The following is a 26,769-nucleotide window of genomic DNA, read 5'->3' as shown; positions in this document are numbered from 1 at the left end:
GCGGGGCCCACACAACAGGGGACAGCCCAGTTAATCATTCTCCAAAACTGACCCTCAGAAATGACTGGTTACACCATCGCTGTTTCTTCTGCATGCTATGCTACTACTCCCAGCTCTTTCACCTTCAGTCACACGCAAAAGCAAGGACAAGATCATTCACATTCTGCGCCTCAGAACAATTCTTACTTTCCAAAGCAAAAGTAATTTCCAGAGAACATAGCTCACCTTAAAGGATATTTCATACTGTTCTCCTCCCCATATCTCCAGACCTGCATCATACCCTCCCAGCTCCCAGAACCACTTTCTATCGACTGCAAACAGTCCTCCAGCCATTACAGGAGACCTTAAGGAAAAACCAGACTCCATATTACAAACATATTCAAAGATACAGATCTCTAGCTAAACATTTAAAAAACAAAGCAAGTTTCACAAATATTCTTTTCACCACCCACTGTTCACAGTGCCTTTGCAGCCCTGTAGGAGCAAACATGTTTTTGCACTTTCTGTTAACTTCCCGCTTGCAAACAAGGGGGACTAGACTAGGCTCCCTTCAGAATCAGTCAATGCCTCTCCTCCAAATGGGCAAGAGAGTTGACCATTAAGTGACAGGACATAACCTCTCCCAGAGGGACCCACATGCTGCACATGTAGTGCTCTTTATCTCAGTGGCATGATCAAGTCATTGAGCTTGACCTCAAAAGGTGTGTGTGAGTTTTTTTGTTTTTTTTTTTTTAAACACTGCAGAAGTGTAAGGGACAGCAGAACTGTCTCAATGTTGGCAGGCGCAGCAACAGCAGAACATAACTTGATCACAGATTTAGTTCTGCAGCGCACTGCAATCATCAAAATTGATGTAATTATTCTGCTAGGTTTTCTTCTCCCCCCACCTAGGAATGACACATGAGCTGCCATTGGTTTGTTGTTTTTGGCAGAGCATTAGGGATACTAAGTTACGTTTGAAAGATCTCAGTAATAAACGATCACATTAAATGTTACACATTAGTTTTAAATGAAATGTTAACTTCTGCAGGAATTAGAGTGGCAAAAATTTGCAGTGAAAAGGAGAGTGTTCACAGCTACTACACAATGCATTTCATTTAAACCAACAAAGCAAACAGCTGCCAGAAAGAGTAGCTTACCACCAACTTGCCACTTCTACTACACTGAGGTGTAAAACAACACTGTAACAGGGTTTTACTTTGTTAGCCAGCTCTTCTCACTACATTTCAGTAACTTACTCAAAGGGATCACTGGGATCAGGTTTCTGTAACTCAGGAGGGATAGGAATCCTCTTGTAATACATCTCCCAGTCAAATGCACCTCGCATTGCATCTCCAGCCTGAGTCTCATATCCAAAGTGGTCATGATCAATAACATCGATCATGGGGCAAACGATAGTCTTGCGGTTTCGGGCAATACGATCTGAAGATTGGAGAAATATGTTAGAAAACTTGCACCAGTTGGTTCCTTTGACCACGAAATTAAGGAAAAGAGCATCAAAACATGAAGACAGACATAGCTTTCTTCCGTTTTGGTCTCTTTTGGGCAGACGCTCCAATTTGTGTCAGTTTATCTGGTATTTCTGATATAACTGAGATATACTAGCTAAAACTATTGCAATAAAAAACACCAAGCACTCATGCCACAGTAACTATCACCCTGAAGCAGAATAGAAAGACCCAGCCACACTACCACAGATACCTAAAACACCAGGCTAAAAATAGACAGTCTTGTACTTACTGAGTTAACATTACTCATTTTAACGAGTGAACTGGATGTGAACACCTTCTGCACTGATCCAAAGCCAGGGCAATAACCCATTGTACCACCTAGCCCCAATAAGCTTTAATTGCTGCACCATAAGCTGGCAGGAAGCAACCCAGACTAATGGCATAGCTACTCTTAGCACTCTCAAGAAATACATTTGCACCTCCTCCTCTCAACATTTTCTTCCACCCAAATGACACAAGACAGGATTAATTCCTGCGTAAACATCTGGAACTTCTTAAATACTTTATTACTGAGAAGGTCTCTTGCTGGAAGTTAACTTTCAGAGCACAGGCGACAAATGATGTTTCAGCTTCCAATGCATATCTAACAAAAATACTTTCTGTGCTTTAAAATTAAAGCATACTGTACATGTTCTCATTTAAACGGCATTTGAGCTAATTCCGTCCTCTCTCTCTGGGGCTCAAGAAGCTGCAAATGTTTTACACTATCCAAAATTAATACCAGATACAAACTGTTCTGAAAGCAACAGTGTTACCATCTAAGAACCAGCTGACAAATCTGCTGTGACTTGACTGTTGTTGCCACCGTTTATTCCACAAAGTCACACCTCAGAGAGCTTTGACCGGTGACGTGTGACAGGGCTGTGGAGGAGTTTGGTGTTCTGAAGGGTGAAGGTCCTACTTTCATAGAGCTCCTCTCTGGCAGCTAAGGTGAACTGGATACTGCCAGATACCCACTTTAAATAGTGTGGGGCCTGAAGTAGATACAACTGGAAAACCTGCTGGCTCCACAGCAGGGCACAGCTCGCATAGAAAACACCCCTCCAAAACAAACAAAAAATCCAGAAAGCACCATGCCACACAGCCAAGCACCGTACAGAACGAACAAAAAGGCAGCTTCCTACTTAAAACAGAAGCCTCCTCAAGAGGCAGCCAGGCAGTAGAGGCGGTGTTGGCCTGAGGCATGCACGTACTAGAAACAGAAGGCACTGTCCTTTTAATTAGTCACCTTTGCAAAGAACTGACATTGTAAAACTGATGCCTTCTTAACGATAAAGAACTGCCTTGGAAAGGACTGCACATGTTCCACAAATACATACCAGCAGCTGTTATTCACAAGAAGTATTTTCTGCAGGCTTGCAGACTATGAAGTTAAATATAGTTCCAGAGGGGGGAAAAAAACCCAACAAACCAAAGCTATTTAAAAACTGTATCTAAAGATCTGTTCTGTCTCATAAAGCAATTCCTTTCTGCAAGCTGCTGAATGACCATGTGGTAGTTTACTCTTCTTGCAAGCTATAAATTATTTAAAATTCCATTCAGTGAGGGAACAGAAGAACAGGATCTTTGCTCTTTAATTAAGCAAAGCATATTACAAGGCTATTGTACAGTGTAGGACTCCTGCACAGAAAAAATCTTGTATTAAAGACTACAAGTTGCCAACAATTCACCTGAGTGTTTTCTCCCTGGCTCTGCTCTGCTTTTAGATATTTCATCGTCTTTTTATCCACCTACACCATGTGGAAACAGCAGCAGGTGAAAATACAGCGAATTCAACACCAACATCTGTTGCCCGTTCTTTACCAGTTCAGCCTTCAGCTATGGGCAATACCTGACACCAGCTGCTTACCTAACAGAGGGGGCAGCCAGTTCACGTTGGCCTCACAGTGGGAATCCAAGAACGTGATGACATCTCCTATCGCCACAGAGGCCCCAAGCATTCGAGTTCTTATTAATCCTTCTCTCTTCTTGGTTCGGATGATTCTTACTTTTGGGAACTGGGCCATATAATCTTCCAGACGTTTCTTCAGGTGTTCTGTATGAAAATAAGAAATTAAAACATTGTAACAGATCATTTCTTAAAAATACAGCTTATTTTGTATTAAAAAAAGGTATCTTTGGAAGTAGGTTCTGAACACTCAAAGGCAGCCTCAGGAAAGCAGGAAGTAAGAATAATTTCATTTAAATCCAAGGTTTAAACATAACCTCTTAATCAAGACTTCTGAGGATACTCCAAAAGCTTAGGAATAATAAAAAAGGGAGGAACCAGGAAGAGATGGAGGAGTGCAGGACAGAAATGAAAGCAGCAGAGAAAGGGGAAAACAAAGAATAAAGAGCCCACTGGCAAAGCTCTGGGAGAACTTTATCAGAACATACTGCAAGGATTCTCAGACACTTTTGCAAGAGACTGACAGAGCTTAGAAGAGACACAGGACATATTACTATCAGAAGTAAATTGCACTCAGTGCATTTAAGCTGTATTTGATTTCCTCAAAACACAGAACACGACCATCCAGTCATGCATAAATAAAAAGCAACAAAAAGCCTAGTCAAACAGCCTTCTAAGCTGGCAAGGCAGGCATGGCCACTGAATATATTTAGGTGGCTGCATAAATTACTTATAAGAGGAAATATTTGTGTTTAAATATGGAAATATTTATGCTACTTAAAATGGAATGCAGCCGCATCTGGAACAGCACACGCACTTGTGGCCACCACGATCAGTAAGAAATCAAATAGGAAAGTTGTAGAAAAAGATTACTAAGTGATTAAAACAATCATAGCTTGTTTTAGAAGAAGAGATAAAAAGCGTAGTTTGCTTGATCTATATAAAGAGTGAGGGGCACACAGCCATCTTTATATCAAAGAGCAAAGCACTGAAAAAAAATCTAAAATGAGGGTAAAAGTTGACACAGGCCTAGTTACTAATAGGCTGACCTTTAGGCATCTTAAGTTTTGACTTACTTGACAGTCAATCCAAATCACAGCGTGCCAGGGCCACAACCAGTGTATTCATTAATGTGTCATACTACCTGTTGCCATCAGCCACTAGTGAAGGAGTCAAACCTCTCTAGGCAAAACCTAGTCAGTCAGATGTAAGCAATTAACTATCTAAAATCCCATCACAAAAGACTTGAATGGATGCAATCATTCAAATACAAATAGCCTAGCAGGCTTATTCGCCTTGGCTATAGGTGACAAAGCAGGAGCTTTGCCTATGTGCAGTAAGTTGTCCTCAGAAATGTTCCACTCTTCCTCTGCCAACTGATTATACAGGGGAGTCTACCGCAGCTCCCAAAGCAGGCATAAAAGGCAGGGGCTGAAAAGGCAGACAGCGTGAATCCACCTCTGAACAGGGCATGAGGAAAACTAAGTACTGCAATAGCTTTCTAGGAGGGGCAAAGGGGCAAATAAACATAATGAATTCTATGAGCGCTCCTGCATGGTGCTGACCCAGCAATTACGCCGTAGGGTAATGGAGGACAAAATGGGCAAAATCCCTTTGACTAACATACATTTGGCACCTCCCCTTGAAGCAGCCATCACCTGCCTTCATTCAGTGATCACCCAAATCAACTTCTCTTCGCTTTTGTGGTATTCCTAGCAAGCTTTTTACCTTTTCCAAAGCTATATTTAACATCCTCCAGGAGTTTTGGTTCACAAATGCATTTTAGTGTTTTGCCTCACAAGGCTAACTGTCCCACAATATCTACCTTGGTTATACTGCTCAACAGAGCCTTTAATACTTTTCGCCGTCTAGCACAGTTCCCTCATCCTTTTCAAGTCTCTTCTGAATAGATCCCCTCAAGCAACCAGAAATTTTGTCCACTCAATTACAGATTTTTCAAACAAGGGGCTTCTGCAGAGACTAGATATATGATTAGTACAGTTGCCTTCCTCATGAGGCAGTGGGTAGACTTAAAAAGCAAAAAAGAAGCCACCACCACCACTGCTCACTAACATCACGTATCATCTCTTGCCATCATTAGTTTATCATAAAAAGAGAAAAAGAGCCCTTACTTCAAGCATAAACCAGCTAAACCCTAGCAGCCATGAGGTACAGCTTAGTTAACCTACTCAAGACAGATAAATGTAAAGGAGCACTAGCAGTGTTCATCATAGTAAAAGGAAGGAACCATCATACAAAAGCTCTGGGTCTGATTCTCCTAACAGTGACCACAGACACGACAGCATTTGCAAGACAAGACCCCACAATAGCTCCGTTATCTAAACCAGACTTCTATAAAGCACGAGCAAGTCTTAAAAAGGCCAAAGCTCCAAAGAAATGGAAAAATATCCATAGCTTTCTAGTAACTTTTTATTTCAATCAAAACAAGAAAATGAGACAGTGAAAGATCCAAGAGGTTTGTCTCCCACCCGTGGTGCTAGTCATTTTATATTTTGGCATTGTCTCTGAACTGTCCTGGTTTTTTTTGTGCAATTTCATCTACAATGATATCTGAAGGCAGCCTAACACTGACTCCTCCAGTAGTACTAGCATGGCAGAGCTGAGGCTGCTCCAAGAAACAGTAGCACATTTTAGGACCTTGTCTTGCACGAGGAAACATGCTAGCACAAGAACAAGAAGTCCTATAGACTTGGCTGTATTTGTAGCAACTGTGATAATTGCTCTACTCTGTTCAGACTAGCTGAAGACAGACTGGTTTGTAGCAATTAATGAATAAGCAGTTAAGAACTGAGGGAAATTTCCCCAATTTTATAGTGTAACAAGAAAAGAAGGCATAGAAGCCACGGAGTTTTCTCAAGCAAGCACTCTGCAAAATGCATCAAAAGGTCTAATACACTACTTGCCATCTGCCCTACTCATCCCTGCTTCTGCATCTGCCATCACAAATTGCGTATGTTAGGTTTGCTTCTTCAGCACTCCTCTACTTAGTTTCTGTATTAAAAAATACCAAAGCACTTCATGCCTGCAGCAAGTGGCCTGCTGTGCGCTGCACTGGTAAGAAATGCCTCACAGACAAGGAATCTTCTTAGGACTCTCACGGATGGAAGATGCAAGGAGAAGCTATCAGGTACTGCATCTGCATCCCTGCAGTCTCACTGACGCAGGCAGGATCCAGCCTACCAAGTGCTATTCTCTTTGCCAGGAGAGGTGATGCTCAGATAAGATGCCCCAACAGCTGTAGGAAACTTCATGCTCAATCATTGTATTTTATAAGGTTAAGGCTTAGGTATCATGAACTGCAAGTTTGCAGGCTTTATCATATGTGCTTTCACTTACTAAAGAAGGGTCAAAGATGCTCAAACAACCTCACAAACAAATGACAAAACACAATGCAATGTACTTTTCAAGAGCATGTTTTCTCATTTCCTAATCCTGCTCTGTTCCCACCATCCAACCGGACCTCCGCAAACAAAGACGACAGACATTTGTTCCATTCTATTCTAAATATTATCATAATTAAGTCAATTTTTTGCTTTTAAAAGAAAAGCTCAAAAACAAACAAGTTGCATTAACTGCTACAAAATTTTATGAGGCTTTAAAAAATATATTATGGCATCTTGTCACACTGAGTAATTTTTATTACAAGGGCAATTTTCTTTAATGAAAGTTGTTAGGTGAACTGGATGGATTCCAATGGCTGCGTCTACTCTGGGCAAATAATACAGCCCAAACATATAAATGAGAGTTAGATTATCCGTAGATTACAGACTAGACTGGTAGCTTGCTAACAGACTTTGCAATAAACTTGATATACAGCATATACATTAACAGTACCAGTCAAGAACTACTTAAATAGTGTGCTTTCTTTATTTTGAGCTGTAAATAAAATTTAGTGCAAAGAATGAGGAGAAGCTTCAGTAGGAGGCCTGGATAACATAAGCAGTCCCAAAGCTCTCCAAAATAAGATGCCTTTTTCCCTACGCCAAACTCTTGGGGCTGCCTTACTGCATTTTTTCCTTCTGGTCTCAGCACCTGAGCAGGGCTGCCCTTAGATACCATTAGCTGGTGACCATCTGTAGCACAGCAGGGACTTTCCCAGATAGGATTTTCTTATATCCCCGAGTCTTCGCTCTGGCCACTGCATGTCTGCCAATCAAACAGGCACCAGTACAGCATGCAGGTCATTTTTTCTATAGCTTAAGAAAGCAAATGCTTGAGAATCAAGGCAACTTAGGCATGAATTTGCAACACAGGGACGGCTTCAATGGCACTGCGGTCCCAGATTCCACAGGGCTTGAGTTTGGTCAAAGCAGAAGTTACCTCAATACATTATTTCAATGAAAATCATGCAACTTCTTCTCTAGTCTGCAATGTCTGGATTCTCCCATCCCTTTCACACCCCATTGGCTCAGCCATATTCTCAGAGAGACTTGTGCAAAATCACCAGTGTTTGTAGCTTATTTTCGATCAACTTGGTTCAGACCAAAGGTGGTTTCCCACAGAATTCACTAGAAGAGATCAAGCAATTCTCAGGTTTATAACAGGACTTTAGAGAATTTTTTGCCTGCATGCTTTAAGCTAGACAGTTATTCCCTTATAACCTGCTTTGGGGTACAAAGGAACTTCATTCTCTTGAGCTCATATAGTTCAGATTTGTGTCCTTTCCTTCCTAAGCATCTACTTAGAAATAACAGCAAACAGGTTGGTTACCTTCACAATGGATAGCCACAAAATTCACTGCTATGTGGAACTTGTGCAGGCATCCAGGAAAACTAGATGCATGCGCCAGGCTGCTCCCCAGTAGGTTAAAGAAAAAAAAAAAGCAGCACCAGGCCTGCTGCTAATGATGGGTTCTTTTGATTGTTTTTAAGCAGAGACACTGTAGGAAGTGGAGCTGATGCCCCCTTCATTCTCTGAGACACAAAGATAGGCATCATTTTGCAGAAAATGACATGGCCCTCTAGAGCAAGAAGTTCATGGACTGGTGGCAGTTTGGGATGCCCCAGCACACAGATGATGGGGAAGAGCTGACCTTCACCTCCAGCTGCAGTCATTCTTGGGCAGTTCAAACCATAAACTGCCCTACACACATTTGCTTTTCGTGCTTCAAAGGATGCAAGTTGAACACTTTGAATAATTTGGCTATTGCTCAGACTTTTGACCCGTCAAGGTCATTAATTGATCCCAGGGCTGAAAAGATAACAAATTTGTTTATGTGGTCTCATCCCATTAAACCTTTATTTCCACAGATGCTTGAACTCAAAGGAACTGCAAACAAAGCCTTTACTTTCACTCAGGAAAACTGTCCTCTGCTAGAGAAGGACAAGGCAAGGCTTTTAGGTCTCAACAGAGTTCAGATGGCAATAATGTGGTCAGCATAAAGTCTTTTCACATGTGTCCCTGTAACATCTCTGCAGTGTTGGTACTGTCCTCCCTGCCAAACATTTGGGATCTTGAGTTAGAAATAACTTAATTCATTGCAAGTATCAATCAGAACCTGCGATTAGATTTATGCCCAGAGAATGGAGGGAGGACATCTTTCCCTCTCTTAGGGAAGTATTTCTGATTCATACCTTACTTTAGACCCTATCACCTTTGGCTTCTGAATTTTACACTATCTAGCACATCTCCAGTGATTACAGTGTGGCTGCTCTTATGAGTGCTATCAACCCTCCTCTTCTCACACCAATTCAAAATGAGCAGCATCGCAGAAGTCAAAAATATTCTCAAAACTCTTCCTACATTACTCAAATGCTACTGGTGAAACAAGTTCCCTCTGCTGTACTCAGTATCCTGCTTCCTGGTGAGGTGCACTGCTTCAGTTTAAATGTGGAAGGATGAAGAGAGATTAAGGAAGGAGGGACTTTACACGCTGGAAATTTGGAGAGCTTTTCTCCTCTCCTGCTGAGGGGCACATGACACAGAAGAGAACGGGAAGATGTGCAGAATTCATTTTCAAGCAACCAATGATAGTTTCTTTCCTAAAGGTTATTTTGGCTATTTTCCAAACACCAAACCCGAAAGTGCAACTGGTTTGCCTGGCATTTGTTTACAAGTTATCCCCACGCTCCTGTCCCTATCTTCCTAAAGAGAGACATGCTTATTTAAGATTACAAATGACTCCACTCATCTTTGCTCAGCTACTTGGTCCTAACATGCTGTTTAACACTAAGAATGAATTATACTCCTTCCTGAACCTATCACAATGTGCAAGCTAGGCCTCCCTGAAATAGAAAGCTGTTCATCGTTTCAATTAACTTCTCTCTGTTTTGGTGCAGATGAGCAATCCTTTTAAATAACAAAATATGCTGTTATACAAACAGGCAGCACTTCGACTAGTTTTAATTTTCTTTCAATGTTTTCACCCTCTGATCACTGAAGTTGGTGGGGAGGATAATAAACTGATTTAATAAATTGCACTACTAACACCAGTCCCAATAATAGCAACTGATTAAGCTGATCACAGCCTTCCAAGATGAATCTTCTTACAAACAAAGAAGAAAAGGCCTAAAGGGAGAAAATTAATATCTATTGCTTCGCTGATTATAGTTCTGTGGTGGAATGCCTGAAAAAGCCTTGCTAGCTCTCAGACCTGCGCTCTGCTAACAGGCTGCTGCTGAAGCAGGATACAGTGGCAAGGGGGCCCCAGTTTCCACTGCCTCTCAATACATCTTTGGGAAGGAAAACTAGGGAAGAAAAGTTTTACATGCATGGGACAAAAGCTGAAAATCTACCACCCCGCTTCCTAATACAGTAGTCATTACTGTTTAGATTATTATAAAGATATAAAATGAATAAATAAATAGAGATGAGGTTGCTGGAAGTCTCATTCACTTTGTTCTCTTCTTAGATGTTTATTTAGGAAAAACAAAGCTATTTTATGGATAATAAAGTGCACAGAAATGGCAGTGTGGGATCCAAGTAGTAAGCCAGACTGCAAAGCTGCTGGGGCAAAGACCACACTTGTGAGCCTGGGCTCAGTGCTCTGATAAAGTCACCACAATCAGCCCCAGGTTGCTTAACTTCTGCTGTGTCATCTGTATCACCAGTTACTTCCTCAATTTGCAATGGGAATTTTCCCATAGCTTCCTCCGTCTGAGAGCAGACTTTGTTACAAACCCCATTCAGTTATGGCTTCAGAATGCACCAGTATGAAATGCAGACACAAAGGTGTAATCTTAAAATGAGAAAAATTTACATTTACTGGCATAACATACAAGCACGCCCAAATGCTAGGGAAAGTTTAGTAGGCTGCATGTCCAAGCAGGGAAATACTCAGGGAATAAACTTAGCTACAGCATGACCTTTTAATCTCTCAGGAAACGTTCATTTGTGCAGAAAGTCCATTCCAACAGTTTCTTCCTGAGGGAATCCAGGAAAATCCATTTACTCTCTACCCATCCTTCCTTCATGCTGTAAGGTTTAAGCACCTTTTGCTCATTAGGAGCAATGGACCCAGCCTGTGTCATATGTTAGTCCTTACATCCTTGACATACTGACTCCCAGGGCAATCTACAATATCATTTTCTCTCCTGTGCCATAACCAATCTTTTCCAAGGGGAACGATGATTCTCATTAGTTGACTCTTCTCCCTTCCCACTCCATTAAATATGCATCAAGATTAAAGCACCCACTTACGTTTTTTCCTGTTCTGTTGACTACATTTGATCTAAAGAAGTGATTTTGTGACTCTCAGCCATTTCCTTGTTGATTGCTTTCAACATCGGAGAATGTTTTGCTGACATACAAATTAGCTACAGTTTTGGGGCTACACAGCCTTCATGGCAGCTGACACAGGAGCAAACTCCGTACAGCACACTTAATATTCAGCTCAAGTTTGATGTAGCCATGACGACTAGCAGGAAGGGCATTACAGTCTCAAATACTGCCTTCAAACTGGGGAGTCTGTGCCTTCATCTTAAGGACAAATAAGTGGCCTTGATTAGCTACTTGCTTAACCAGGAAAATGCCTGCATGCCTGCTCAATGCTAACCCACTTACTAAATTGATAAAAATCCTATGGGCAGATGAAACAAACAGTGAAAAAAAATTGAGAGAAGCCATCACACCAGTGGCGTTGACACTTCCAGCAATGAGAGGCTAATATATGCACCATACACTGATTCAGGATCCTGCAAACTTGCACACCACCTTTTCTGCTGGAGATAAAAATCATGAGAAGCCAGATTAGTCTTTAACTGTCTTTAATCTGCATCACCAACGGCTTTTTAAGCTTTCTGAGCCCTGGAGACACAAGCAAGGGTGCAGGAGTGTTTCAGAAGTTTGCTCACAGCATCGAACAAACCCGACTGAACATGACTTCTGCAATCAGCAGGCTTCAGGACAGATCAGGGGCACAGGGATGAGGCAGAGCAGGCTGCTGTGCTGGAGGGCATAGCTGCTTCTACTGCTGGTTAGCATGTCAGGATACTTGCACTAGTGCAAGTGATGTACTGGACAGGATATCACCACTTGAGTCTAAAGCCTATGACTGAGAGGAAAAAAGCTTGCCATCAGTTGGAGAGACACAGGCAGATGAAGCGTTAAGACATTTCATACTAAAATGTTTTGGAACACATCAAAGCTATGAGATTAAAGCCTTAAAAGTCACTGAATTTTGCTGGGACCCTCCCTCTCCCCCAAACCAGTCCTTAGAGATTCAGCTTTGCCTTCATCAGCAATATGTACATAGAAAGAACAGAGTATTTCCTCTGCAGAAAACAAAGAAAAGATTGCAAAAAGAGCACAAGCATTAGAAGAGAAATCTATTCAGGACTTTTGTCTTGTTAGAGAACATGCCATTTAGGTCCAAGATGTGACCCGCTTGAAAGTTGCTTTGATTTGGTAGGGACGCATCCTTTGGAGTCCAAAGGCTTCGATCTGAAGGGTCTACATGAGGAAGAACAACTAACTATGAAGCCTGAAACTAGTAATGTAGACTTACAGTAACTTTTCTTTGGGATTGCAGCCAAGCAGAATACTGGAAAAAATAACTGATAGGCCTTCATTCCTACATAATGCCACATATTAATAACCATGAACGATAAACAAAGCAAAACCATATTTGCCTTGTACTCCATATGTCAGAGAACAAAAAGCATATTTGGCACATGAAACAATTACCAGTACATCTGGAATTAAAAAAATGCACAGACATTTGACTTTATATTTTAAACAGTCACACTTTTTTCTTCTAGATCTTTATCATCAGTTCCCAATTTTATTTAATTTATTGGAGAGCAAATGCAACTATTCAAATAAGTCAGTCATCGACATCTGTCAGAAAGGTCAGTAAATCTATTAAATCACAAAGCACAAATCCAGGACTCTTAACAGCTGGGCTGACACCAAAACTAAAATAACTGATGGACAATATTGTTCTCAATTGACCAACTCATTCCTTTCAGCTGGATGACAGAGGGGAGTACTGAGAGCTGGTAGTACCGATAGCTGAAGGCACACTGCTTTTAAACCTGAGCCTTGGCTTCAACTGTTCAGCACAGTAAACTATCACATTCCACCAGAGACATCATCACCCCATGCTTAAGCTCATTGGTAAGAGGCAAATTTGGTCCTGATGCTAATTATGAATAGATATTGAGAGAATGAGTTGGACATTTCTTCATTGAAGAAATCCTATTCACTGCAATTAAAACGATAAAGAGGAACCTGTTCTACATTACCCATGTTAATTTTTAAATTGCAGAAGCATTACCTTTCAACTTTCTCAAAGCGAAGATGTTTCCGCCTTTAACAAAGTCCCTATATTAGAACAGCTGCTTTGTCAATGCCACCCAAAATGGGCATTTAAATAGCAGAAACGATGATTACTAATAATAGACATATATGAGCACTGGCAGAGGGTGTTCAAATCACATTTCTAATTAACTTCTATAAAGAAGCAGCTGTAAAGCATTAAAATGCTGATTCACACTGCAGCTGGCAGATATCTAGATTTTTGACGCCTAGCAGATGAAGACACTTACTTCAAGGTGAGGAGAACAAAATTAAAGCTGTTTACCTGCAAACTCTTACTAAAAGAAGCTACATGCATAGGGTTTCATAGTATCAAACAACATACTTGGATTTATTTAATGAGTTGTAATGGGAAGCCCTGTCCTTTATTTTTTTAAACACTTCAGTGGTCAGACATCCTTCACTACACAGTAATAAGTTTACTATAAACTGGATGTATTTTGTTCACTTCATCTCCTTTCAAGAAGATGAACATCAGTTGCTAGTGATGAAGGAAAGTACTAAATGATGATGAAAAGTGAACTGTTTGGATAGTTTAAGTTGTCGCAAAAGAACCCTGAAGTAAACAACTAGGTTGGGCACTAGCTCTTTACCTAGCAAACTTAAAATGTTCACCTGAACCAGCAGTATTCAAAGTAAAGCCATTTTCTATACAGAAGTCCATACCTATATAACTTTTCCATCGGAAGCATTTTAATCGTCAAAGTCTTAGCACGGTTTTTACTGTAAGTTTATACAGCTGATACTTCTGGTAGTTAAACCATAAGACACGTGACCAGGTCCACAAACTGAGCATCAAGTGCCTGAATTTTAACAGCATACACATATCAGGATAAAAAAATTAAGACAAAAGTACATTTATTTTTTCAGCCTTTCAGGTCTCCACACTTCAAAGAACCAACTTTCTACTATGTCCTCAAGGGGAGATCTCACTGACTTATTTCAGACCTGGTACAAAAGTCTAAATGGACCTGAGATGATCTGCAATGAATTCAAAGTGCAATTTACAAAAATACTCTTTAAGGCCTTTGAGACAGTAGTAACCACAACCTCTACAAGAGGAAGAACATTAAGGAAAGTTGAAGAGGTTGTAGAAAAGCATAGTTCTCTAAGAAAAGCTTGGCTTTTTTTTTTTTTTTTAATTTAAACAAATGCTTTAAGGTTGAAAGCTATAAAAGGATCATATTCAGAATTCAGTAAGAAAATGACCGTCACTATTTTGTCTTAAACAGTCACTCCACATTCAGAGATGTACTAACCAGATACATCTTAGTGCATTTAAAAGAAAAAAGAAACTTGCACAATGCGAGTGCCTAAAGATGAAAAGATAATCCCTTTAGCTGCACAAATCCCTTACTGTTCCATTTAAAGATCAAAAAGAATTCAAGTATTAAACACTTTTCTATTTCAGACACTAAGAACATGATTTCTTTCAATTAAAGTCTGGCAGATGCAGTTAATGGAACAGGGCTGTATTTGCTACGTACCTGATGCTGCACCAAATTACACGTTCACCATCCCCTGCCTTTCCCTTTCAGTACACTACTCACAACGACTTGTGCCCTTCAGACCACATTATGCTGCATGTGGTTCAGCCAAGCAGCCTTGCCCACATTTGTTTTTCCATTCAGGTTATGCCATATGGCTACCTCCAGAATTATTTTTCCTGAAATATAAAGAGATTTAAAGAGTCACAGGGATTTGTCTTTGAAAGGGAAAGAGGGAATTTGTCTATGGCTACCTCTGACACTCAGCGAGCAGACAAGCTCTGTGACTACAGCCTTCTCCCCGCCAGCAAACTTCCAAGCAACCTACAGAACCACGTGGAGAAAGCACAAAACGTCAAGGCAAGGACAGCTGACCCCACGTGAGGAACAGGACAAACAAAGGCAAAAAGAGTTGGTCAAAACTGAAATCTTTGCTGGAGGTGAAATCCAAGTGGCATCACTCAGAGAAAATGCTCCTTGGACCCCTCTGCTCACACACCTACAAGCCTCCCGCCGCCTTCCGGAGACGAGCAGTGAGCAGCACACGACCTTCTGGGCTCGCGATGCTTAGGCGTCTCCCGAACACGAAACAGCAGCTCTAACTCTAATTACACAGTCTTGCGGAAAAAAACGTACCTCCAAAAGAGTGAGTTAAGGTGGGGCAAGAGTAAGAAAAATTCAAAATGGGTGGGAAAAATAAATGTTTTCAGGGCTCCTAAACAGAGAGGGTTTTCACCAGTTACACTGGGGCTCAAGGAAACAGGGCAGGGTTGGAAGAAAGAGGAAGCCGAAGCCTGCAGCCTCCTTAACCACCCCTGAGGCCAGTCGGGACCCCTGCACCCTGCTCGTAACGAAACTCTCACCTCCAAATCAAACGTGGCCAAGCATGCAAGCCTCTTGGACAACCGGATCCTAAAGCTTACTGGGCTTTACTGAAAGGCCAGAAGGTTGATTGCACAAATGTCATTATCCTGTTGGGCTCAATATATTTAACTAACTCAGGTGAAATCATTACTGCCTCTCAATCACAGGTGCAGCTTTTGACCAGTTACTGTAAGCAGGATATTAAGGCTTCACACACTGCCAGTGTACACTCATACAAAGCCATAAGCCAGACAGCCCGGCCGAGTTACTATTTCCAGGATGATCCCGATGTTCAGCGACTGCAGTATGTGCAGTGCTGCCACACTCAGCTTTACTACTGCCTTAACATACTGCTTTGCATACAATGTACAAAAGCTTTAGTGATGACTGATGCTATGATTCTTGTTCCTTAACAAGGGACAAACTTGTTCTAAAACACTGTCATTTACACAAAAGTAGTCTTAAAAAGGAGCAAGAACAGGCTGTCAGTCAATATGCAAATAACCTAATGCTGAAACGTGACTTATGCATGAGATTTAAAGAGTGAGCCACAATCACCAATTTCCATCAAGCCAGGTAATAAAGTAATATTTACTTGAAGTACTTCTGAACCACCTGTGTGTTATATATGTTTTCTTATGCACATGGCTAACTTGAAGTACACGGCAAGATATTTCTTTTAAATGACATTCAGCAATTATGTTGCAGCCTTCTAGCACACAGCAAGCTTACCATGTCTTGAATAATTTAAAAATTTCAATTGCTGCAAAAGGTGAAAAAATAAAAACCTACTATATGTTTTACATTAAAGAAAGGGCTGATAATACCTGACCTATATTTGCCTGGAACAAACCGACAAATACAAACAATTACTTACAAGTTTTTAGAGGTATTAGATTTCCCTAGGCTGCTTTACCTTTTGATGACTAGACAAGGCAACTAGGGCAGTGGGGTATACAATATCCTCATACAGTCCGTTTAATTAGGTTTACCCTTCCAATATTACCTTATTCTGGAGTTTTTCTTACTTATAAAAGACAACTTGGCTTTCAACACTGGCTCCCATAGCATCCTCATGGACAAACTGATGAAGTGTGGGCTTAATAAATGGACAGCAAGGTGGATTCAGCTCTAGGATGACAGAGAAGCTTGTGCAAACGCAAGGATGGTTTATGCAAGTGTCTGCGAGTGAGAAAATTAGATGGAGACCAACAATCCTTTTTGCAGAAGACAGATGGTCACTAGGTGAACATCTTGATTTCTTATAACGATAGCCAGATTCAAATTGCTGGCCTAGAAAACTGAAGCAGCCCCTGAAGCACCATGAACTGCCTGTCTGATATCCACTGTCCACTAGCAGTGATAAAATGCTAGAGCTAATACAAAAATCTGCAGTGTTACAAACTGACCTGAGTTTCAACTTCTCTTCCCGTCCTCCTGTTTCTGTGATATAATGGAACTCGCCAGTCAACAGCATTATAATTAAATAATCAAAAAGCAAGCAAATTTCACATCTGACTGTCCTTAGGAGACAGCTGATGTACATTAGAAAAAGAATTTCAGTTTACTTAGGGCCACTTTGATAACAGCAAGCTCAGAGGGATATAATTAGTACCCCACAAGCCAGCATATGAAAGCTTAATTTAACTGAGATCAGAACTAAATAGCTAAAGAAATAAGTGAAGCCACAAATCCACGCAGGACTACCACAGCTAAGCATTTTTAGGATCAGGCATTCTAAAGTCAGAATTTGTGCATATTCCATTCTAGTTTCTGCTTATCTGGAAGGACTGATGTTATCATCTGTGACCCCCTGAAACAACTGAGATTAATCTGAGGTGGTCAGTCTGGGCATCTTTAGTAGTTCTCAGGAGTGAAGAGGAAGAGGCAGACAACGCCAGGCAGGTTAAGTCTTATTCTCAACAATACTCTGAGCTGGTGCCTCCCTCTAATATAGCCTATACTCTTCTGTGCACTAAATCCCTTCTTTTTTTTTTTCCCCCCTCCTTTTAAGTGCTCAAGGTCATGAGAGGAAAGTCCTTACATCATAGACTGCCCAAGTTTGAGGGGAAAAGCATATGCTATTATAGCAGTCTTACCGGGAACGCTATGCTGATACTAGAGACTATTATTAGAGAATGCAGAAACATCTCCATAATATTAGCCCATTGAGAACAATGACAGATGATGGAAAGTGTAGTTTCTTTTAAGCTAACCCATCCCAGATCACAAAGACATTGTCTAACGCGGGGTAGCCTCCCAGACAAAGGAAGAGCCAAATGTCAGAAAAGATACTGGAGGTGACAACATGGTCTGTAGCTCAAGGCAAACCATGTTATTACTGTACCACATCACACAGATCACTTAAGCTAGCCTTTCCCAGAGCAATGTCGCTGATGTGGAATCCAGCACTAAATTTGTTTGAAACAAGAATAGATTTTGATCATTTACATTACACTACAGGCATGCAAAGGAAAAACCAAAATCCAGGCAGCAAGTTGTACTAAGACATTGCAATTTTCAAATACAAAACAAAGGAAACATTTCAAAAAACATGACTACGAAAGCTTTTGCTGCTTGCTATTAAGATTAGCTGTCATCAGGACAACCTTTTTTGGTTGAAAAATGTTTATTGTTAAAGGTCACAGAATTGTCTCGAACAAATTAAGAAATAAATGGCTGTTGACACTTCCAGATGATGATTCATCTGAGAGCTCCAACGATGCAAAGCAACGCAGCTGCCTTTCAGGTATGTTGCAGATCACAGCAGCCACCAACTAACCTAGAAATCTATGTCTTCACTCTCATACCACTATATCAGCTGACTCTTCAACCCTCTTCATAACCACACCAAAAATTTCTTATTCTCAAGCTTGAAAATGGATGAAAGTAACATTTGTCAGGGAAAAACGCACACTACTTTCATGTGCGGTAGCCAGGTTTCTATATTTCTTATTTCTATTGGTAACATCCTCTTTACTTTATGTGAAATAAAGATTCTCCAAGAATGAGAACTGATTAGACACAGCTGAAAGAGGCTGAGGGACTGTCACTATAATCGCCACCTAAGTAAACTAGCAGAATACGAGAGCAACACTAACAGGGGAACCTCAAGGGCATCTAGGCAAATAGTCCAAGTTTTATCCCATCGCAGGTCAGCAGCACAGAGGGATATGGTCAGCTCGCCAGGGATAGCCAAGCTTTTGAAGGCAAGTTTTTAAAGGTTATTAAAAGTGGTAGAGGTATGTTTAGACAACCTTCAAGTGAAAGAGCACCATGAGGTACAAGCAGAGTGTATCTGATATTTTATCTTGTCAGGGTAATCTCTCGATAAAACATTGAATAATAGACTTTTAGTGTACAATTATCCTTTTCATCTTTTCAGTATGAGTTTATGACGACTGTTTACTGATCTCTTTGGGGAAGACACTGACATTTACTGTTGTTACTGTGTCTCACTGATCTCAAATAGGGCCTCCAGCTACCGCTACGTTCAACAGTGGTTCTGCAATTTCAGAAGAAAGATGCTGTAACAAATCTGTGGGACCAGCATGCGAAACCAATGTAGCACTCCACCTGGCAGACTTAATGCAGAGGACTAATCACTTACGATTTTCAAAGAAAATCAAGAGACTGCTCCACAATCTACTAACTGCTCAGTGTTTCTGAGGAACGGTGGTGATGATCATCAACTTGGACACAGGGTCTTCAGTTCCTGCCCAATTCAATCATGAGATAAACAGATAACCAGAGCAGCAGTCTAACAGAGTCCAAATCCAAGAAAGTGGCCTTTTCAAATATACAACACAAGAAGTAAAAATCTTTGCTGGAGCATCTGCTCCGTCCCACAGTTCATTTCAGGTGTTAAGTTTTCAAATCTCAGCCTTTTTTTTTTTTTTTTTTTTTTTTTTTAACTAAATACACACAATGGATAAATTAAAAACAGAATTTCCTAACCAGTCTTTCAAGTCAAGATCATGTGTTTAGGAATTTTAATGCTCTTGCCTCCTGGAGACTAGGGATCTATCTAGCCTCTGGGAGGGATGTGGAAACCAGCTCCAGTGTGGCTAAGGAAGAATATTGACTGTTGGAAAAGCAGAAACAGTCAGCAGGAAACACCACTATGCAGATACATGACTGACAGCAGGGAAGGAAAAATGTTTAATCCTAACCAGTAACTGTCCCAACACGCATGGATCAATTAAGCTAGCAGGAAAACACTGGTTTCCAAGAAAGGTTATCATCACTCTGTGTGCCTGTCTGCTGTTCTGCTTCCTTGACAATTTAGCTCACTGTCCAATACCAGTAGTCTTTTATATCCATTTATAAATAGATGCTGCATACAAATTAATCTCAGCTGCTTCTTGCAACCTTTGCATGAAAGATGGATGACTGATGGGGAGAGTTTGCATCTTATCAGAGGCTGGTGGAACAGAGAGAGAGCGAGCTGGACAAACAGCACGTGGGCAGACTGAAGAGGAGCAGAGCAAGAGAGCCAGGGAAGCGCTCTCTTTGGCCTGGTCAGAAGGCCACACCTAGAGAACAAGGAACACAGATCCACAGGAACAGATCTTATTACTTCCACTTCTCCCATAAAAAAAGTTATTTGCACAATTCAGTTCTGGTTACAGCATGAGCTTGTCTAATTTGCTTCTAGACTGAGTGACAATAAAGAGACCTTGCTAGGAGGGTGTTTCCCCCACCCCAGCTTAGTCTCAAAATTCTCTAAAGAAATACCTATTTCATATAACTGATTGATTTGGTCAAACCAGCATGCCTTGCTTTCAAGCTAATAAGAGATGTACTTTAGAACAAATACTACAGCTGCTGGGCAATGCCAAAAGTCAACATGGGTCAGAACACCAAATACTCACTACCTTGTTTCCAAGCTCATTTTATGAGTTTCAGAATCATAGTTACTACTTCCTACGAGTCAGATTTTTGGAGATATATCCTTTAGTATCCTTGTAGAGAGTGCTTTTCCCACTTGTGCAATCTCATCTGGTAGGACTTGAACTCTGCAGCTCATAATAAAGAAGATAAATATTCTTAGTAATTATAATGGAGGAAAAAATAGAGTTGCTAGATCTGATTATAAACCTTTAAAGTCACTGTACCCTCTTCAGTACAGGATAACACCATCAGCTCCTCCACAGACTTCCAAATTCCACATGATCTTTCTAACTATGCAATGTCTACAGGATGGGGCATTCATTCCTCCTTCACTTGATTACCTTTTTACACTGTAACACGGGTGCAAACTGCATATGTTTTATCTCAAGATGCAAATTAAGCTGTAGCTTAATTTATAACCACAGAGCATGTAAATGATTCAGAGAATAAGATCTCTTGCCATTCTGCTACAGTGTAAGTAAATTCAGCAGCCACATCTACAAGTTGCTGCTGTAACTACAAGCGATTGTTCCATTTGCTGGCGATGCATTATGCTGGCAATTACATGTCTTCACATACAACACCCTTAAGCCCAATTCCAAATGACTGCTTCCTGCTTGAGACTACGTTCCCTATTTCAGGCTTCACTGCAAGTCAGCAAGGGAAAGCAGTGAGAACTTTTCACATACAGATTTTCAGGAGCAGAAAAATCAGGAGAAAAGTAAGTAAAGTCCAGGGTGGAAGCCTTTTATCAAGGCTAGTTTTATAATCTGTGTCTAGAAGAAAATGCAAAATGTAAGGAGTGAGCTATTTTTATGATGCCAAATGTCAAACACCTAACCTTGATCAACTGGCTACACAGGCTCTTTAAAAGAATATTCAAACCAGTTTCCCTGCTCATCTACCTTGTTCAAAAGGCAGCATCGCTGATGCCATCAGCGGCTAAAACACAAACTGAATATGGAATGTGTTCATTTTTGCTAGACTTTTGGTTTTTCAAAGATTCATTATATACACATTTGCAAGTTCTTTGATCACTTAGATAAACATAGGTAGAGATGTTACATACAAGTTATCATACCTCTGTCACTGAAGTCATCCACCAGCACTATCTCTGCTATCAGCTCAGGAGGGGAGCGGTTTAAGACACTGTGCACTGTCCGGAGGAGAGAGGACCATCCTTCATTGTGGAACGGTATTATCACACTAGTGTTTGGAAGCATCTCCAGGTACAGTTTATTCTTGCAGCTGGACATAGATAGAATAAGGTCAATGGTGGTGCCAAAAAACCCACTAGCACTTCCATATTAATTACCATCAAGTAACTTATCCTCTGCAACTCAAACTGATGCAAGGTACCTGAAAAAACACTTAAGACACTGTTGGCTTGGTCTGCTTTACCAGACCAAAAAATTCTGTACAAAACAAGAACAGTTAATTGCCAGCAAGTAGCACTTCACAACACAAAGTTATCAGAAGGATCTATCACATGCTGAAGCTGCTTTTAAAGGAAGCGCCAATTACAGCTTGAGATGCAGAAGTCTAAACTACTTGTTCTTTTAAGATTTTATCCTTGCTCCTCAAAGATCACTAGGAAGAGGAATTTCTATGAACAAAGTGGTTTCAAAGGCTGAATGTGCCACTCCTCTTCTGGGCACTATCAATACATTGATCTAGCTCACTTATTCCCAGTTTTCAGAGAAGCCAGCCACTAATCACCTGTATAACACTCATCCAGCATTTTTTAAATGGATATACAAAGGAAGTAGGATTTTGTGTGAAAGATGCATTGTGAACAAGAGATGGAAGAGGGAGGATAATCTCATGGTAAAAAAACAGTTCAATAAAAAAAAAAAGCCCAGTCCCCTTAGTAACAAATCAGCCCCCAACCTCTGTAACAGACCTCCTTTGTCATGCTGGACAAGTTATTCGAATCAGACTTTTCCTCAACAACCAGTCATGTTTTCCTCATTTTTCAGTGGGTCTAATTTGATGCCATGGACCAGTTCTGCAGACTGGAGTCAAGAAAGCTGGGCTCTGAAAACAGAGCCCTACACAACTTGGATAATGCTGAAGAGTCAGGTCTGCGGCGTCCCCTTTTGGATCCCTCGAGTTTGTGGGTACTTCCCCACTCCGCTAATCTCTCCTGAATTGTGAAGTGGAGGTAACGCTCCCTTGCCTCGTGGGAGTATTCTCGAGGTAGTCTTACGAAGAAAAATTCAAACTACTGCAACAAGTGCAGTATCTATTTTCCTTGTTTGAATGCTGTTAAACGGGTAAGATCTAAGGCCATATAATGAACAACCACAGTTAAAAAAAAAAAATACCCAGCAGCTGTTAGCTAGAGGACAGATCTCTCTTATATTCATAGCACCTCATGCATTCAGCGCAACCCGGACTGAGGGGATAATGTGTTCTGAAAGCCTCTACTCGCATGAAAGGCCAACGTCCCCAGCAGGGCAGGCTGTATGCTTTACACTGTTAGGTGAAGGTCACACTCCAGTCACTTCCCAGCCACAAAACCAGACTGGTCACATAGCATGCACTAGAGATGATTTGCAGCATCCCTCCTCCCCAGAAGTTAACTATGCTATCAGTACATGTACAGTGCAGGGCATGCGTGCACATAACTCCCTCCCTGCTTCCCAGAAAGACAGATGGGAAAGAAAGTGGCTCTGACAGCAGCAGCTCTTTCCTGGTACCTTTCTCAGGAAAAGGATGCACCTATGTTCATATACACGCTCAATAAATCAGTGACTGTGGTGCCTGTGTGAAAGGACAGTACCGTACTCTGGGTCTAATGAATTGTCTTGGGGTGCTGCCAACAGCCTGCAGGCTATGGCTGCAACGCACAGATGCAAGAGGTGCAAAATAAAGCTGCATGGACTGCTTTCATCCAGCCCTTGACATTGCAACCTTAACAGGCTTCTGAGGCAGCTACTGGCTACAATTCTGTTACAATACGAAATAAGAAGTGCCAAAACCTCTTCTCACCCTTCTTAAACTAGAACTCTCATTTTCTGACCAGCTCTAACAAGTGGCAAACTTCAGCTGTTACCACTGTTAAGCATGCAGAGAAGCTGTTTCCCTCCAGTTATCACATCTACAATTGCTTTACAAGGTTTGTAAAATTAGCATTTAATATTAAAAGAACCTAGCAGCATTTAAGGAAAGTGTTAGCAGGGGGAAGACATAACTCCTGAAACAAAAGGCCACACATCTTACACATGCACTAGGTAGATCTAGTCCCCTGCCTACACTCCCCAGGTTTCCATGATTAAGAGAAGACAGAGGTGAAACACTATTTATAGTATACAGAACCATACAAAATGTCTCAGAAGTGAGCTGGGTCAGCGAGGAGCACGGACATTTGGAAACATCAGGGGAGACAGACCCTGACAGGTTATGCATCCCAGCTGGCGACCGTCTGAGCGAAGGTGAAAGCCAGTCAGAGCTAATACAGAGAACAGGGCTCACTGCTCTTCTGGGACTGAGCTCCAGCAAGGGCAGAAAGAGCCCGCTATCACACCGCGGCTCCAGCACCTCCACTTCTGCTAATGCAGTGGTTGCTTCCCTGTCCTTCCCCAGGCCATCTGCGGGGAGAGCCCCTGCTGTGGCCCCCCCAAAGCTTGGAAATTGAGAAGATGCTGCATGAGCAGCCACATTCACATTTGGGTAAAGGGACAGGGCAGATGACTGTTTCCCCCAGTTCTCCTTCTGCCTGTGCTCCCCTCTGCCTGTAAGCATATTCCCGGACTACAAAGTTTCTACTTCCTCTTCCGTGAAGTAAAAGGTTAGGTAAAATAAGAGTGGATGGCTCACTTCTTTCTATAGTGCTCTTTACAGACTTCATCTCAGCCAATCTTCACTGTAAATTGCCCTCATCAAGTGCCCAATAATATAGAACACACCACTTCAAGTACTTTTTTTTTTGTAAATTGGCAGGGAATGCACAGCAGACCTTTTCAATCATTAATTCCTTTACTCCAGATCTCCATTATACATAACCCTGCTCCTTTCCCAGCTAATCCTAGCATCCATTATATACATGCTGTTTATCTTCTCCTTGAGGCCTCCGCAATTACGGCTTGCTACACTGCCTGATTGTGTGTCAAGAAACAAGCAAAAGCAGCTGTAGCGCTATCATTAATCTCTGTTTAAATTGTTGGTGACCCAGACACTCCACTTATTAATTTTAACTGGGGACTGGAGTCTGAAGTTTCATATTTTTTAAAAGTTTAAGTAGCAGAATTAGCAATGAGGAGTCAGCAACTTCATGAAACATCATGGAACACGAGGCAGTATATTAAATCCTCAGGCGAGGGAACACCGGCGTTGTCTGAAACCTAAATTCTGAGAGCCCACAGCGGCCCGTGTAAGCGGAGGCCAGGCAGAATTTAGGTTAGCAAACGCGCAAACGGTATTTCCCACAATGCTGATCATAAGCTGACCAAACCTTTTCGGTACCTGATTGATCTCTACATTTAAACATTTCAGCTGCATGCCTAAAACATTTATGGAGCTGTATACACCACTCAGTTTACGAGTATACATTCAGAAAGCTAATCAAATACACTATCTTGACACCCTCACTGTGGCAACAGAGGCGGTGATCTCTCAAATGTGCAGCTGATGCAAATTGGAAACAAAGCGGATGTTGAATTCCCTACCCAAAATGGCTTTAAACAAAATGAGCTTTTTTTCAAACGTCTAATGAGGCCCTCAGATTTTAAATACTGCATGTGCAGCATTTAACAACTCCTGCAGCTTTGTGCGAGATATACATACATACACATACATATGTATGTTCAGTCCTAAATGAAGCACTTTTGCTAAAGAAAGACTCCTTCCTGCTTGCACAAAATCCAGTTTGATGCTATCCTAAGGGATAATGTCCCAAGCTAGATGAATTCAAAAACCAGCATTCAGCTGGAACTAGTTTCTATTCATCATCCTTGGTGATGTTTTTATGAAGACATCAGTTCTGACAAAACTTTTTCATACGTAGTTCAGTGGAGTTGCTCAAATCCTGTTTTGATATTCCATATATTGGTGTCTCCTCCTAAAGTCTTCCAGATTATAGAGATGCACTGAATTGGTGCAGAATTCCAGAGGGAAGCTCTTGATGCTATGTCACATTCAGCTAGAAGCCAAAGAACGAACTAGAGCAGGCATTTAGCAACAAAGTGATCATCTGACTACTCTTAGTGCATTTGTCAAGTAAGCTAGACTTTACAGACTTTACTAAGCTTTACATCACTTTCCATTACAGAAAGAAATTGCTTTATTTTTTTTAGTTGCTATAGTTGTTGGCTATGTCAGTGGACTCGGGAACTAAACTGGCACATGTTGAGAGAGATGAAAGGAAGTAGACACCTCAAGGTTAAGTGTATGATTACTTCTGTGCATGGCTGCAAGTTTTTGGTAATTTTAAGTTCCCTGGAATTGAAAGGGTTTTTCTGATCTGTCTCCTCCGCCTCCCATGACAATGACCACATGCTGTCCTTTATTAAGGAGGCAGCAGTGCTAACATGACCCCAGCTGAGAGAGGCTTGTATTTGACGGACAAAGGTGCAAAAGTCTAGAATTAAAAAAACCCCACAAACACACGCTCCTGCAGATGTGGTAATTTAGGGCCTGTAAACTTTCACTTATAGAAACAAATCAAGTACTCACTTTGGATGTCTGATGTCTGGAAGAGAACGATTCAGAGAAATTTTATCGCTCACAAAGATATTAAAGCCATTTTCCCTGTATGCCTGGTCCACTCGCTCTGTATCAGTCATTGGATAAGGTTTTCCCTGTTCTCCATTTCCTATGGATAGATAAAAAGTAAACATACATCACTACTACTAATTGGTACATAACTGGCCAGAAACTAAGCCATATATTAGAAGGACAGCAGTTACCTTATAGTTCTTTGATAATTTCTCTATTAGTTTTATACTCATAGGTAATAGCAATTCTATTCAATATGCAGTTTGGCTACAAACCACTTAGCTGTGCAAATCATAGAAGTTAAAACTCCTCAGTCTAGGTAGAGGGCTGATGGCAAGACCAGCGAGGATGTAAGGAATATTTTTTGGTTCACAGCAGGAGAACACACATAGTTTAAATTTCTCATCACTGCTGCTTTCTTCAGCACAGATGGATATGTATATTTAACAACCTGAGCTCTTGCGGAGAGGAGGTAGAGCCTTTGCAGACACACCAGTGTAAAGCTGTCACATTCAGAAGAGTTGCCCTTTTGTATGACGCAGGACAAAACCCAGGACTACAGAATAAAAAAGTCTTGCAAATGTAATCATCTAGAACATTTTTCTTACACTTCTTCCTTCCTGGGGCTCTC

At 41.2% G+C, this 26,769-nt stretch overlaps 1 protein-coding gene across 1 annotated transcript in view; it reads right to left on the bottom strand.

The window, feature by feature from the left end:
- Positions 1–26,769, bottom strand: part of GALNT10 (polypeptide N-acetylgalactosaminyltransferase 10) — a 103,833-nt gene that overhangs the window by 22,975 nt on the left and 54,089 nt on the right. Inside the window, exons 3-7 of the mRNA XM_026118661.2 lie at positions 26,097–26,235; positions 21,502–21,668; positions 3,361–3,546; positions 1,239–1,422; positions 226–343 (exon numbers count right to left, since the gene is read on the bottom strand). Coding sequence (XP_025974446.2) covers positions 226–343; positions 1,239–1,422; positions 3,361–3,546; positions 21,502–21,668; positions 26,097–26,235 — 794 coding nt within the window. The remainder of the gene's footprint in view (positions 1–225; positions 344–1,238; positions 1,423–3,360; positions 3,547–21,501; positions 21,669–26,096; positions 26,236–26,769) is intronic.

The sequence above is a fragment of the Dromaius novaehollandiae genome, chromosome 15, assembly GCF_036370855.1.
Source record: "Dromaius novaehollandiae isolate bDroNov1 chromosome 15, bDroNov1.hap1, whole genome shotgun sequence".
Taxonomy (NCBI): Eukaryota; Metazoa; Chordata; class Aves; order Casuariiformes; family Dromaiidae; genus Dromaius; species Dromaius novaehollandiae.
Note: the sequence above shows the minus strand (reverse complement) of the source record. Positions and strands in the feature narration are given on the sequence as shown.